The sequence below is a fragment of the Micropterus dolomieu genome, linkage group LG11 (assembly GCF_021292245.1).
Source record: "Micropterus dolomieu isolate WLL.071019.BEF.003 ecotype Adirondacks linkage group LG11, ASM2129224v1, whole genome shotgun sequence".
Taxonomy (NCBI): Eukaryota; Metazoa; Chordata; class Actinopteri; order Centrarchiformes; family Centrarchidae; genus Micropterus; species Micropterus dolomieu.
In genome coordinates this window covers 12,988,642-13,004,917 of record NC_060160.1, presented here as the reverse complement: position 1 = coordinate 13,004,917, position 16,276 = coordinate 12,988,642, and the positions used below count along the sequence as shown (strand labels likewise).

At 42.6% G+C, this 16,276-nt stretch overlaps 1 protein-coding gene across 1 annotated transcript in view; it reads right to left on the bottom strand.

The window, feature by feature from the left end:
- pacrg (PARK2 co-regulated) overlaps nt 1-15,970 on the bottom strand; it is a 125,598-nt gene extending 109,628 nt beyond the window's left edge. The window contains exon 1 of the mRNA XM_046063160.1: nt 15,926-15,970. Coding sequence (XP_045919116.1) covers nt 15,926-15,955 — 30 coding nt within the window. The 5' untranslated portion in view covers nt 15,956-15,970. The remainder of the gene's footprint in view (nt 1-15,925) is intronic.
- Between the last annotated feature and the right edge of the window lie 306 nt (nt 15,971-16,276).

The window sequence follows — 16,276 nt, the reverse complement described above, 5'->3', positions numbered from 1 at the left end:
CTTGTTCAATCATGTTTTTATCAACTTAGAAATATAGCAAAAATTCGATCTATGTTAACTTTTAAGGACACCAAGACCATTTTACACGCCTTCATCTCATCACGACTGGATTACTGCAACAGCCTTTTCACTTGTTTAACCCAAAAATCTACTGATCGACTCCAGACTGTCCAGAACTCAGCTGCCAGGCTTTTAACCAGAACAAAGAAATATGACCACATTACCCCTATTTTAGCTTCATTACACTGGCTCCCAGTATGTTTTAGAATTGACTTTAAAATTTTATTGATCACTTTTAAAGCTCTTCATGGCCTCTCGCCTTGTTATATTTCTGACCTTTTAGTCCCATACACACCAGCACGTACCTTCAGATCCTCGGGCAGAGGTCTGTTGTCTGTTCCAGAGTCTCGACTGAAAACTAAAGGGGACAGAGCGTTTGCTGTCAGGGCCCCGAGGCTCTGGAACAGCCTGCCCGAGGAAATCAGGTCGGCTGAGTCAGTGAACTCTCTTAAGTCCTTCTTAAAACATACTTTTATAGGAGAGCCTTTCCAGATTTTATTTGACTTTATTTTATCCCTTTTATTTTATTCTATTTTACTTATTTAATATTTATCTTAAACGTGTATTTTAGTCTTTTCAATGTTTTCTTGCTTTTAATTTGTATTGTTTTTGTATTATTGTCTTTTGGGTATTATTTTCTTTACACTTGTTAAAGCACTTTGTAACTTGTTTTTGAAAAGTGTTCTACAAATAAAGATTATTATTATTATTATTATTAATTGTGAACCTGACAATAATTACCTGGGAGCATGAATGTGGTGTTGTTGTGAGGATGCCTCTGAACCCTCTGACGCTCTTAATCAAAATCACATATAGAAGCACTTAGGGACTGGCAGAAGACTCCAGTTAGCACTGAAGGAGTGTGGACAAACAGCAAACACCTTCACATACTCACGCTCTTACATAGTGCCCACGCACACATACACACACACATTCCCAGGGAATCTTAATCAGCCGCTGCGCTAAGCGGTAACTCTTGCATCCGTTATCGATTGTCCGCCCAGGTTTGTTTGTCTTTGGGTGCCTATGGGAATCCACCTGGAGTCTGGGGAGTCAATGAGAGTGGAGCACAGAAAGACTATCAGCCAAGCAGCAGCAATTAGCCCTGGGACACAGAGCTGCATGTCTACTCTGGTCAGTGCTGCAACAAGCAGACACACAGCAATAGAAGCAGACTAGACTAGGAGCAAGCCTGAGGAGAGCCTTTGCTCATTAAACAACAGTATCAGAGGCCCCTGACAGGCACAGAAGACCAGGAGGAATGAAAACAGCAGGTTGCCACTTTAAATACACAATAGCTGGACATGATTGTGTGAAGGGGGGATATGTGTGAATATATGCGTGGGTGGATGGATGTGTGTGTGTGTGTGTGTGTGTGTGTGTGTGTGTGTGTGTGTGTGTGTGTGTGTGTGTGTGTGTGTATGAACGCTTACATGTGACATGTGACATGTACAGCCTGTGTGTGTTCAGGTGTGATAAGCTATTGGGATAGTTTAGTGGGTCATTTAAGTTTGGAAAAAGCTTTAGGCATAAATCACACACAAGCTATACAGCAGGGTAAAATACAGTATGAAAGTGACAGAGAACATGAGAAGAAAAGAGGAAGTGTGTAAGTGTGTGTGTGTTTGTATGTTTTTAGGCCCCATCCACACTACTGCGTTTTCGAATTAAAACGGAGACCTTTTGCTACATTTGCACCTCCCGTCCAGACTAAAACAACGAAAACGAAGACCTAAAACGGAGAAGTTTGGAAACGCTGCCGACCCTGTTTGCGTTTCGAAACTCTGGAGGGCGTTTTAGTGAAGACAATCAAAAACGGAGGACTTTAGAAATGATGACATAACCATTCACGCTCGGCTCTCTGATTCGGTCTTATAAGTCATGCAAAGCAGAAACACAATGCTGACAGAGTTTTTGAGTTGGTATTTTTATTAAAATAGTCTGTACCGTGCAAATACCACTTAGGCCTATCTGCCTACACTTGTACAGTGCATATCGCCGTTTACTTTGCAACGACTGTTATCCACAGCCAGTTTTCCAATACCCCCCAGTATTTGATCAAATCCCTCTCTAAATGATACGACGCCCACATATTCCATTTCAGTCGGAAATACGTTAGATTACAGAAACTGTGGTTTCACAGCAAATTTTGTCATCCGCTCTTGGGTTCTAACCTTTGTTGTCTTCTAAAATCATGTCTCATAGGTCGTGCAAGATTCAGGCGGTGTGCCGGCTGTTTGACAATGATACTATTTTAATTGATGTTGCCATAATGACATGACCTGGATTCCGCTTTCTGTTGACACATGTACAGGTTTCTGTATTTAGATGAGCTGGCAGATGAGATGCTGTCAATTATGTCAGCTTTGAGAGAAGAACAGGCATCCCATTGGTGCCACTCACACTATGAGTCATTCATTACACAGTCCCTATGGCCAAACAAACATCCATTAGTTCTGCTGAAAATGTATTATAGAGGAAGAAAAAAGAATCCAGGACTCCGGGACAGTGTGGCACGCATCTAAAAGGGACAGAGACATGCATTGAAAGGGCTATTTTGTAAGTCAAGTGGATGCATGAGGGAGCTATGAACCAACAAGCACTAAAAATAGCAACACATAACACCACAGACTTCCTATCAGTCACCAGTGTGACTCTTGACTTAATGGTGCAACTAGCGTACGCCGTTGCTCTGAGAAACAATGTCAGTTTCTAAAAACCCATCTGCGGTCAGAGTATTCTGTTCTATTATGAAGACTTGACACTAGACAACAGTGGTTTTGGTTATTTCTGTAGAATTTCTGTACATGCAGGGCAGCATTCTGGTTTCCCGACAAGCTTGTTTGTTGTTTCAAGTACTCCACCATCTAAATCTAATGGTGAAGCAGATAGTTCATATAAGACATTAATAAGTGGGATATTGCCATGCACAAAGTAGATGTCGTTTTCACTGTAATTTGAGCTGCTACTTGTTGAAATGGTTCATGGAGCGCTTCCTTTACCTTCATTTAACGGCCTTGGCTCCCACAGTACGAAAATTAAAACAATGATTGCAGTTTATAATTTAGTTTTGTTGTTCCACCCTAAAAAATAATTTCAGTACATCATCAATTTCAATGCACTCTTAAATTGCAGTACTACGCAGCTGATTCTAAAGCTGATGATACACAAAGCAACTTTTAGAGCAATCGTGCTGGGCAACGTTGCCGTCAATGGTAATAAGGAAAGATTACTACAGTAATCCCCTTCCCCCACCACTCCGCCACCCGCCCCGCACCGCCGCTATCCATTCAAAACATAGTCGGACTTGCCACTAGCAAGATTGCCCAGCAACATTGCTGAAAAAGTTTCCCCGTAAAGGAAGCACTCCATGAACCATTTCAACAAGTAGCAGCTCAAATTACAGTGAACACGACATCTACTTTGTGTATGGCAATATCCCACTTATTAATGTCTCATATGAACTATCTGCTCCTCCATAAAATTGGGTCGTTTGGATGCTTAAACTGTCCATAGGGTCTAGGTCTCTCCTGTGAGGTGGTTTGCACCATCCATGGGTCGAGAGCCGCCTCTACTCAGTGGGATTTGGCGCTGGTCTTACACACGCAAACCCAAGCCCCTTTTGAGCCTTTAGAGACGGCAGACCTGAAGTTTCTTTCGGCCAAGGTCGCCTTACTTGTGGCTCTGACATCGGCCAAGAGGGTCAGCGATCTGGCTGCCCTCTCTGTGGCTCTGTCGTGTCCCAGGATTCAGGGTGACTCCTTTCAGTCCCGGGTGACTACTCTCTCGGGCTTCTTTCCTCCCCCCCATGGGTCTGAGGACAACAGTACGTCCCACCTCCTTTGCCCAGTGCGTGCGCTGTCCTGTTTCTTGGCGCACGGCTGCCTGGCACGGTCACAGCGCCTGTTTATGCACTACAGAGAGCAGTCCAAGGGACTTCCCCTGTCAGCACAGCGCCTGTCTCACTGGCTGTGCGAGGCTATTTCACAGGTCTTTATGTCAGCCGGTGAGTCCCCTCCGGACGGCTTCAAGGTGCACCCCACGAGAGGCGTCTCGTCCTCTGTGGCGTTGCACCTGTGGGATGTCTGTTTTTTGCTGACTTACTCAGTACTGAGTGTTTTGGCTGAGTGATTTTCCCTTGTGAGTGAGCAGTGCGGCCTCTCCCACGGGACGCGCTGGCCCTGCTCTGTGTGCAGCTGATGAGGTCGCTGTCGTGACCCCGCCAGCTTCTGTACAGCTGCTGGGCCACCCATCGAGTTCCCCGACTATTACACAAGGGTTGGTCGCCTGCCTCTCATGTCACGCCATTGGTGCTTGTGCGCACGCTGACACCAATGCCGCAGACTGCGGGTGAATGGGTGGCTCATTTATGGCTCTGGGCAGGTGGGTTTTGTGCTTGGTGGTACCGTATGGGCCAGTGAGGTGTTGACTCATCCTGCTTCGCCTCTAACCCAATAGCGATAGCCTTAGAGGGCGAAGCCTATACGAAATAGAACGTTAGTTACGTACAGTAACACCAGATTCTATGAGTATAGGCGCAGCCCTCTAAGTTGAAGGCCTCACTGGACCTTGGTTCTCAGTGCTGAAGAAAAGGCATTTTGGGAGCCGAAGGCCAGGTCTCACCGTTGTATATATACAAGGTGTGGACGTAGGAGAGGCCCACGCTGTGGGTGGGCGTAGACAACTTTTCTCAGTGCCGTGCAGGCGCGCGGACGTGTAAACCCAATAGCAATAGCCTTAGAGGGCTGCGCCTATACTCATAGAATCCGGAGTTACAGTACGTAACTACCGTTTCTGCGTTTGTCTGCTGTGACAACAACATCAATGCAAAGCGCTATCATCATGATATCAGGCAGGGTGTGTGGACAGTTATTTTAATTCCACTGTGGGTTACTATATCATGGTTATGTTCTCCAAGTAATTTAACTAAGGACAGTGTCAGTGGATTTATAGCAACACTGTAACAGTGGTTACTCTCTTGTTTTCCAAATATTTATTGCTTGATGACCTCATCAATTCAAGATGGCCGATTGTCATGGCCATGTGCTAAATGCCTCAGGCATATATGTGAAAAACTTTTATTCAAGGTCAATCAAGGTAAAAAAAAAAATAGTAGTATGTACAGGTATTATTAACAGCTTTATGTTTTATATTAAAGGGACTATATATAATATAAGAATTTTAAATGAAATTAATCAAATTTTCATTGCCTTATTGTCCATGGGCTCAAAACTCACTTAGAAATGAAGCACGCCTGTTTTCTCTGTTGCTTGCATCAGCCACTATTCTGGCTCCCGAGCCTCTCTCGTACTACAGCGACAACACAGCGGCTAACAACATGCAGTCCAATAACACCATACAACAACCGGCTCACAACAAAACACAGGCTCCATGTAAGGATACAAAACAACAATAAAGTTTTATTTGCTTCGTAACGTTCCGTTTAGGTTTATTGTGGTTTTACCAATACTCAGGTACACAACTTCTCCACCTCTCTGTTGCTGTAACTAAAGTGACCCACATAATATACAATACTGCAACTCCCCTGTGACAACAACCCAGAGGACGAGCCATGCACTAACACTACAGTAAAGTTACTTACTGCGGTCTTATTATTATAAAGTGTGACACAATCTTGTCATAATAATCAGTCCAGCTCACTACCCGTTTCGTTATCATCCAATACATTTAGCTGTGCTGACATTGCTGAGCCTCCGGTGAAAGATACACAGATAGTAGTAAGATAATTACTGAAAGCAACATGTCGGCTAAATGCAGTCACTGTAACTTTATCATGAAACGAGCATGAATTAGTTAAACCTGCAGCTGATAAAACTATTACTGTAACATTGCAGTAGGGGTTTACCTGAGTTTCCAGTATATTGTGTAAAGCTGTCTCCCTGCCTGTCTATAGCCGCTGTCACTCTGCCTTTTTTTCCGGGAGGATTGTGCCGATATGCGGTTGGCTGCGCTGAATGAAGTAACGTTACGGAGCCGGTGTTGATCTGCCTCGGAGACGGGAACGTTGAAGTAACAGAGCCTGAACATGGCTGAGTGAAAAGCCACAGCCTGCATGCTGGTGTTCCTGCATTTATTGCAGGATTTCTGTATGAAAGTGGTTGAGTTTCGGATTATGCTCACTCATGAGTTCAAGCGAGCATGCGGACGAGCACATGCCTGGTAGCAATCTTAAAACCGCTCCGCTAGTGGCTGCTGGAAACTCCATAATGCCTCTTTAAAATGTAGAGTAAAATGCAGTTTTTATACACAAAAAACCAACTGTCCACATATGTGGACGTCAGTGGACATTGCATAAAGTTTGATTTCTGTAACCTGCTAGTATATCTATTGTACTTTTTCAGAGATGTGATGAATTGTATTATATTACAATAAAACAGACATTTAACAAATATACGAACATATATAATGCAAAAGTGCATATTACAGCATTAAATGACAACTTTTGATTGCTTTGCAGCCTTTACAAGAAATAAATAACACTGTGAGTGTTTTTCCTCTATTTGTTCCAAAAATATGTGTTTTATTGTTAATTCTATTTATTGTTAATTCTAACTCCATTGACAAAATGGCGGCAAAATTAATGCTGGACTTTATTGCTTTGTCTTTGACAAACAAGCTGAGATGTTAACATTGCTTTTTTTTGACAACTAAAGCAAACTAAAACAAAAAGCAGCCTCCGTGGCTGATTCAAGTTTACGTTTTTAGTTACATACGGTATATTGCCGTGTCAATGCTCATTTTCATTTAGGTGAAAGATTTATACTTTTATATTCATGTACATTCAGAGATATAAAACAGATGATATAAAATATATACAGTTGTATTTTGAGATTGGAACAGTATCAAAAATAAGCAAATTAAAAAGAGAAAAGATTTCAAAATAAAATAAATATAATTTATTCAAATTTGAGAAAGATAAAATAAACGTGTAAGCTATATATTAAATAAAAGAGATGCCATTTATTAGAGAGAGATGTTGCACCTCTTGCACACAGACAGTATGTTGTGATCTTGTTTTGAGAGAAGCTTTTATGGTAGAACCTCTCCAGAATCTCAGAAATTGTCATGAGCACACAACAGGTACCAATAATTTATTCATCTTAATTCAACTTATTTTCTGCCACAGGTTCTGCACACCTCTGGCCACAACATTTCCAAAAATCAGTCACCATGTTGTGTGCACTCACTGTGAATACCAGAAAAGAGAGAGAGAGAGAGAGAGAGAGAAACAGAAAAAGAGCAGAATATTTTGACTTTCTTGGAGGTCACAATAAGAGGAGCGGGACTGGAATAGGCAAACGATAAGTGAGGGAAAGAGGAGTGAGTCACTCTCGCTATCTCCCCTGACAGCTGTTTCCATCTAACAAGCATGCAAGTATGCTCAATTCAAAACACTAGTAGTAGAGTGCATGGTGTCAATTGAAATGATACCTAACACACGCTGGATGAGACCATTTTGGGGCTTCAAAGATAGTTCAAAACCAGGACACAGAAGGTTTTATATGAATCTACCTCACACACGCACACTCTCTCACACACACACATCCTAACATGCACACTCATATACACTGAGATGAAAAGAATTTTATTTAGGCACGCAGTCATGCCAGCAGTCCCAAATGGTGTGCTGAGGATTAAAAGCAGGAGGGTGTTATTAGAGTACCAAACATTAACCAGAGTAATTGAAACAGTGAACCAGAAGACAGTGTTCCTGTTGAAATTGTGCTTCTGTTAAAGACGATGAAAAACCCTGGTAGATGTTCCTGTTAGAAATGTTGTTTTTCTCAATCTCTATCATACAGTAAAAGAAAACTAACAAGTGTATTCCAGGGTGTGTAAAAAAAAAACCTGACATTGCTGCAGGCTTTTTTATCCAGACACGCACTATATTTAGCTTAAGTGTCATCATCAAAATCATTATTAAGTTCTTCTTTCTGCGGTTTCCTTGTTTACATAAAGGAACAAAGAAAACTGATTCCCCCATCACTTAGCCAAGGAAACAAAATCATTTCCCACAGACATTTTAGATTTACCAGTAGTATGATGTTGATATGGCAACACATTTGTTTGTTTACATTCTGTCAGCCACTGCTCAGTACACTCAAAGTGACTATATGAGTCTTATGTCGGCCTATGTGTCTGCAGTGATTGAAAAAAGGTGAACAGGGAATGAAGGAGGGCTGGGCAGATTGGTGAAGGAGTAGAGGGGTTGATGGATATAATGTTAGAAGATGCTAAAGAGGCTGTCTGGAAGCTGCTCCAGTTTTAAAGGTGAAGCAGCTAAATAAAGTTAAGATTCACTGTGTGTGTGTGTGTGTGTGTGTGTGTGTGTGTGTGTGTGTGTGTGTGTGTGTGTGTGTGTGTGTGTGCCTGCACTCCAGCACGTGACCCTACTTCCACTGTGATGGAAGTAGGCCAGAACAGTGGAGAGCAGCTGATAGGAGGATTGAAACGGGAAGTGATTACAGAAAGAAAAATGGAGAGAAAAGGCTTCATAGCCGGAGTTTTCCTTATCTCTGTGTAATGTGTGCATGTCTGCACGTGCTGGCTTTTGTGCAGTTAGCATGCTCAGATGCTCTGACAGCGTGAGATATAGCCTTTCCAATGATCTAGCAATGGTCATAAAGTCACAGCTCGCCAGCTAGTGGTGCGATTGTGTCCGTTTCTTGTCTATTCGTGAGCCACGGCCTCTGCTCTTAGCTTCCAGTGATTACAGCTCAGCAGCCAAGCCTGACAACACACAGGCAGAGTGTAATCAAGTCAGAGAGAGGGAGGTGTAATCAGCATTTCCCCTCCAATCAGCCCCAAAATCACCGTCTCTAATCTGCAGCCAGCCATTGATGGGTTTGATTGATAGGATGGATTTGTTATCTGGCTGTGGGGGTCTGCAGGGAGCAGAACAACAAGCAAGAGCAAGAGACACAGTCAGCTTATCAGCTATCGCTACATTTGTTACCGCTCCCCTCGCTGAGCGAGCTGAGCTTTTCCTCACAGGCTACAACCGCAGCTCTCCTCTCATTTATCATACAGAAGAATTAAATGTGGACACTTCAAAGTACTTCCACACACAAGGGTCCCGAGGGCATGTGTTTTCTCCCTGTTTAAAATGGAGAGGGCCGATCCATCACTGGTTGTTTGTGACGGAAACAGAAACCACAGAGAGTATTTGTTTGTGTGTCTGTGTGTGTGTGTGCTTGAGCGTGCAAGCGTGAATATGTCTATGCGTGAATTCATTACACGTACAAATGTGTGTGTGTGTATCGGCATGCATGTGTGATTTATACATGTCAGATGCACAGTGACGATAAGCAGACAGAATAATGCCTTTTCAGCAAGCAAATACTGTGCCTGTATCATCTACTGCCTGCAGTTTTGATAAATCTTGCTACTCTGTGTCAGACTGTACTGAAAAATCTTCCCAAATGTTGAAACAAATATGCTTATTTTCAATGAGCATGTGATGAATGAGCTCCATTGATTTTGTGCATGAAGCCAAAACAATAGAGACCAAGACAAATGCTCAGCCTGTTTAAGATAACAAGGCAGCTTCACCAGGCTGTGTGACATTCTCTTGTGTGTGTGGGACTGGGACAAAATCAAGGAAATAAAGAGGAGATATGTAGTGTAGCCGATACGGATACAATTAGATTTCACATCTATGGCCATTCACATGTAAAAAATAATTAACAGACCGTTTATTTGGATGTGTCTCTGTGTAGAATGGTGTACAGGATTTTGATCATCTATTACCTGGCCCACCAATTCCTCTTAAGACACAACTTTTTCTTCTTCTACACTTGCTCTACCTAAGCATTGGTGTTAAACTTTGGTGTTACAATATGCCTCTGTGTACTGCATCCTCTGGTGGCAGAGGCTGACTATCACGATACACTATCCTATGCATTGTGATGTATAATTAAATTAGGCAGATATCAGCGCAGAATTTGCCAATTTTCCTTTGTACATCACGTGACTAAACAACATATCTGCTAAAGAAGACTCTGTGATATAATCAAACCCTTCAGAACAGCTACTAAAAAGACCTTGAGGTGAGATTACTTTGTCAACTGCTGCCTTAAGGGACAAGAATGAACCTTGACGCTCATCAAAGAGAAGTCCAGTTTAAGTGTCTCAAATGTTCAATTCCATGACAACTGGGCAAACTCATGAACAGATACTAAATGGACCTCGATGTAAGGCTGGTTTGTTCACCAGATGGTGCCTACTTAAATCAAATATCCCAATTCTCCAGCAGCACCTTGATCAACCAGGGCGGCCAGCCAAACTTCAGGGCCAGAAACACCAGTGGGTCACAGCTCCATGACTAACTAAAAATAATTTAACAAGAGCATTTCAACATTTCAAATTCAACAAGTGAACCAGACTCTGAGCTTGTGTGTGCTGAGCCAGTAATGCCCACCCTGAGCTGGGGGCAAGCACAGAGAATCAGCAGCATCAGTAGCAGTAGGCAGTGTGCTTTTCAGGCCAAGCAGCAGCAGCAGAAGAGGCAGAGAGTGTCTGTCAAGGCTCTGTCCTGCTCCTAATGGGATGTTCTTGTTGTTGCCAACGGATAACTCTCATCCTGTGTTCTGGACTACAGATCAAAGAGGGCCTGGACTCCACAGCTACCAGGGCTGCACAGATGGAGAGGACATAGGCGGAGAGTAGAGTAGGAAGGGTAAGTAAAGGGTAAAATAAGCCAGCACGTGAGCAAAAAGGTAAGAACGAAAATAAGAAAGAGAGAACAAATGAAAGAAAGAAAACAAAAAAGAAAATAAACCATCCTATCCTTTGCAGTGAGCATGCATTGTGTCCCTCTGTTCACCCTCAGAGGCAGATTAAAGCCCATTCTTCTATTTTCTGCTTCTATTTTCGTGAGGGAAAGGAGGGGAGCAGAAAAAGATGAAAGCCAGCTATACAAGTCAAGTGGGATAGTGGTGTTTCCTTTAAACCAAATTCTGGGAAAGCTGACAGATGGATATTGCTGTGAGCAGCAGCACAACATTGGGACCATGCAAGATGATGTCACTTACAACATGTTTCTCTGGAAAGAAGAACAGTCCTACTTGTCAGACAAGACAAGAGTACTCTAAAATGTTTTGAATACTTGTTGGGTCAACAATTGGTGAAGTGGTGAAATGAGGCAGCATCAGCCCTCTCTGCTAAGGGTCAGTAGTGATTTCAGGGCAAAGCTCTTTGTCAGGTGATGTGGAATCAACCTTTTGAGTTGTGAGTGGCAGCCAGCTGCGTAGCTGATGGTCTACAGATAAGATAATGGTTTGGCGTGATGAATATCAAGAGCCAAAAAGCAAGGTCAGGGGAGGCCCACAAAAAGAGAAAAAAGCTTTATGAACAGGCCTGCACAAACACACACACACACACACAAAGAGCTCCATCATCCACCTGCAGGGAGAAATATGTCTTTCCTCAGCATTGATGATAGCATCTTCAGTCCCATGGTTCAACACTTTCACTCGAGGCCCTCGACAAAAGGACTGAATCTAAAGAAGAGGATTGTTTCAGAGAAACTGACTAATGTGCTCCACACGCAGGCCTTAAGAGTGGGATGAAAGCTAGCTTTTGAAATGTCACAGAAAATGTAGTGCTGCATGATTTGGAGCACGCACACACTCACTCACACACAGAACTGCTACTGCTGCTACTACTTCTGCTAGATTCATATTTCAGTACAGCCTGATCATGATCTTTTGATAATCAGATGAATAACTGAATGCAAAGCAATGCACAGCTCTACTGGAATGACTTCATTTCCTTCCAGTTTCTGCCAAACTGCAATGAAAAAATAACCAGGATTGAGGTGTCAGGATCTTTCACTTTTATAAATTTTTGATTTACGCATCATCTGTCGGAGTTCAAGTTACTGGCAACGGGAAGGTAGGGCTGAAACGATTCATCGATTAAATCGATTAATAAAATGCGTCGACACAAATTCTTTGCATAAATGTCTGTGCGAAACAGTGTGCTAAATAGTTATGCAAAAGTTTAGGCACTCCTGACAATTTCCATGATTTTCATTTATAAATAATTGGATGTTTGGATCAGCAATTTTATTTTGATCTATCAAATAACTGAAGGACACAGTAATATTTCAGTAGTGAAATTAGGTTCATTAGATGAACAGAAAATGTGCAAAATGCGTCAAAACGAAATTAGACAGGTGCATAAATTTGGGCACCCTTGTCATTTAGTTGATTTGAATAACTGTAACTACCTAGCACTGATTAATTAGAACACACAATTGGCTTGGTGAGCTCAATAAACCTTGAACTTCATAGACAGGTGCATTCAATCATGAGAAAAGGTATTTAACGTGGCCAATTGCAAGTTGTTGTTCTCTTTGACTGTCCTCTGAAGAGTGGCAACATGGGGGCCACTAAACAACTCTCAAATGACTTGAAAACAAAGATTGTTCAACATTATGGTTTAGGAGAAGGCTACAAAAAGTTATCGCAGAGATTTAAGCTGTCGGTGTCCACTGTGAGGAACACAGTGAGGAACACAGTGAGGAAATGGAAGACCACAGGCATAGTTCTTGTTAAGAAGGGCTAGAAGTGGCAGGCCAAGTAACATATTGGAGAGGCAAAGGCGAAGAATGGTGAGAACGGTCAAAAATAGCCCACAGACAACCTCCAAAGACCTACAACATCATCTTGCAGCAGATGGTGTCACTGTGCATCGTTCAACAATTCAGCGCACTTTGCACAAGGCGAAGCTGTACGGGAAGTTGATGCGGAAGAAGCCTTTACTGCACAGAAGGTGCTGTGGACTGATGAAACAAAGATGGAGTTATTTGGTCATAACAAGGGGCGTTATGCATGGCGGCAAAAGAACACAGCGTTACAAGACAAACACTTGCTACCCACAGTACCCACTTTGGTGGAGGTTCCATCATGCTGTGGGGCTGTGTGGCCAGTGCCGGCACTGGGAGTCTTGTTAAAGTTGAAGGTTTCATGGATTCCACTCATTATTAGCAGGGATCAGTCACAAAGTTGAAATTACGCCGGGGCTGGATATTTCAACAAGACAACGACCCAAAACACTGCTCAAAATCTATTCTGGCATTTATGCAGAGTAACAAGTACAATGTTCCCCAGACCTGAATATCACTGAAAATCTGTGTAGTGATTTGAAGCGGGCTGTCCACACTCGGCAACCATCGACCCTAACTGAACTGGAGATGTTTTGCAAGGAGGAATGGTCCAAAATACATTCATCCAGAATCCAGACACTCATTACAGGCTATAGGAAGCGCCTAGAGGCCGTTATTTCTGCTAAAGGAGGCTCAACTAAATATTGATGTGATATTTCTGTTGGGGTGCCCAAATTTATGCACCTGTCTACTTTCGTTTTGATGCATATTGCACATTTTCTGTTCATCCAATAAACCTCATTTCACTACTGAAATATTACTGTCTCCTTCAGTTATTCGATAGCTCAAAATGAAATTGCTGATCCAAACACCCAATTATTTATAAATGAAAATCATGGAAATTGTCAGGGGTACCTAAACTTTTGCATACAACTGTAACTATTTAGCACACTGTTTCGCATAGACATTTATTACTGTGGCACATCGCGCTTCGCTGTGAACACGACATGATTATAATCACGGCGCTGTTTGCCAAGTGGAGGAAGAGAGAGAAAATAGCGAGGGACAAAGAAGAAAGAGTCCAAAGTATGGGATTATTTCAAGCTAAAGAAAACAACAATGTTACCGTCCGTCCACCGTAAAACGAAACTTATGTCACCTCGGCAACAGCACGACGGCATCTGATCAGAAGGCACACCGTGTTCTGCCAGCGTCCACAGACAAGGTAACAGTAACAGCAACTTTAGCATTTAACTGAAACCATGATTGATTGTTGAGTTGAAGGGTAGCCAAAGTAAGCTGCAGTCCTCAGCTGAAAACGTACACACGTGCATTTGCCGCCGCCAAGCAAAAAGTACTTCTTAAACGACTCATCGATGAATCTTCCAATACTAAAATCATGGTTAGCTGCAGCCCTATAGGAAGGACAATGAAATGCAGCCAGAACACAACTGGAAGCGTAAAGGGCAGTTAAAGAGGTGGTATTATGCTCATTTTCAGGTTCAAAATCCTATTTAGGGGTTGTACCAGAACAGGTTTACATGGTTTCATTTTCAAAAAACACCATATTTTTTGTCATACTGCACATTGCTGCAGCTCCTCTTTTCACCCTGTGTTGAAGGCTTCGTTTTAGCTATGGAGTGATACATCTTGTCTCTTAATGATCTTTGTTGGAAGTTGCACATGCGTAGTTCGTAGTTAAGGACTACTAGCCAATCAGAAGCAGAGAAGGGCAGGTCAGCGAAAGGCCGGTAATAGCCAATCAGAAGCAGAGAAAGGCGGGTCAGCGAAAAGACAGTAAACAGCTTCGATTCAGCTGTAGGCTACATGTTGCTAACCAGGTTGCAAATTTGGACTGGAGCAAGAGTTTCAGAGTGGTGAGTTATAAATCTGTAACAAAAGTATCTTTCATCCATAAAGCTCTGTCTCTACATCACAGTAACAACTTCATGTCCATTGACTGCTTGGAGGGTAGCTAGTGTTTGGAAGGGAGAGGAGAGGTGTGCTGCAGCTCAGTGTTTTTCCACCGGTGCTTTTGAGGGCTTGTCGGACTAGTCACTCAGCAGCATTATGACATGTATTTTCATTGTGACGTCACAAGAAAGGGAAGAAAAGGCTGGACTACAAACGAGCTGTTTTGAGGCAGTTCAATGCAGTGTCTTCTGTGGGAGATGGGACTCCCTTTGAGGTGGACTTTCTGCAGGGAGAATGCTGGAAGCTTAAGAAGTCAGTGGAACAACACTTTTTTAGCTTGGTGTGAAGTTAGTTTTTATATTATGGAAGGACAGACGAGGGCGCTGGAAAAGAGGGATTTGGGACTGTGATTAATATTTGGGTAGAGCAAGAAAAGTCCCATGAATATGTACTCTGGATAGGATGAACATCACAGATCAGTGCGTGTAATATTATAACTACCCAGCCTTCTCTAGAGAAATAAATCCCATCCAAATGAGGCTTAAGATATAGTTTTGGTGCTGTCAGCCGTGGCCATCATTGTAGCTAGCAACAAAGTTTGAGATCTGTGACTCAGATGAGTGTCTGAACTAATACTGAGCGTAACTGAAGTGTTTAGTTAAATGGTAGTTGGACAGAAGCAAAATATTGCTACAAAGAAACCAATAAACCAGTGCCCCTAACCTGTCCAAAACAAATTCCACACCAGCCAAAACTGAGAAGACCAACATAACTTCACATTGCAATACAAGGAATATCTTTTTTAAATTGTTTCATTAATCATCCCCCTTTGTATATAGAAATCTGTCACTTATGTATCCAAAAAAGTAATTTTTTCAGTGCTGAATACAAATACAAATACAGGCATACATACACAATTCTAGTGTGTGGAGATCATTAAATATTTCCATAGTGGAAAGAATGGCAAAATGTATAAATGCATTCTACAGTCTGAATCCACCAGGTTGAAGAGTGTGTGGTCACAGTAGGAAATCCATTACAGCAGCTGGTGGGTGACATTACAGTGAATGGGGAGAATATACAAAGATATATGTACTTGGGAGGACAAAAGCCTTTCTTCCATTTAATGTTGTTTGCCTGGATGTAAGAAAATTTGCTGGTGCCCGAAGATGGTGTATGGGGAAACCGCTTGTTCATGCATGCGCGCGTGCCAGAATACTCACCCACACACAAATCTACTTCCCGTTCGGAAGAAGGAGAGAGTGAGGGGAGCAGAAACAGTGCAGTGAAGCAGATGTAATTACAAAAGGCAAAACAAACCATGTGTCTCCGAGTCTCTCTGACCCACATGGAGGAAGTAAGTCAGAGCTTATCAGGTTGCCACAGAAAGGGGAAATCTTCTAGCAGAGGTGACAAGTGCTCCATGGCCTTTTCAGATGTGACACATTGGGAAGATGATGACGGTGGTGGTGAAGATGATGGTGAAGGTGGTGGTTGAGCCGGAAGTGGTGAGGACAGATTATGAAGACATAGTCCCTCCTTCATTCCCAGTAGCAGACAATCTCTGGTTAGCCCCAGAAAGAGAGATCTCATGTGAATAAACAGCAGTAGTCCAGTTGTCATCTCATACACGGACAGGGAGATATATTATAGCTATATGATATGGGCAGG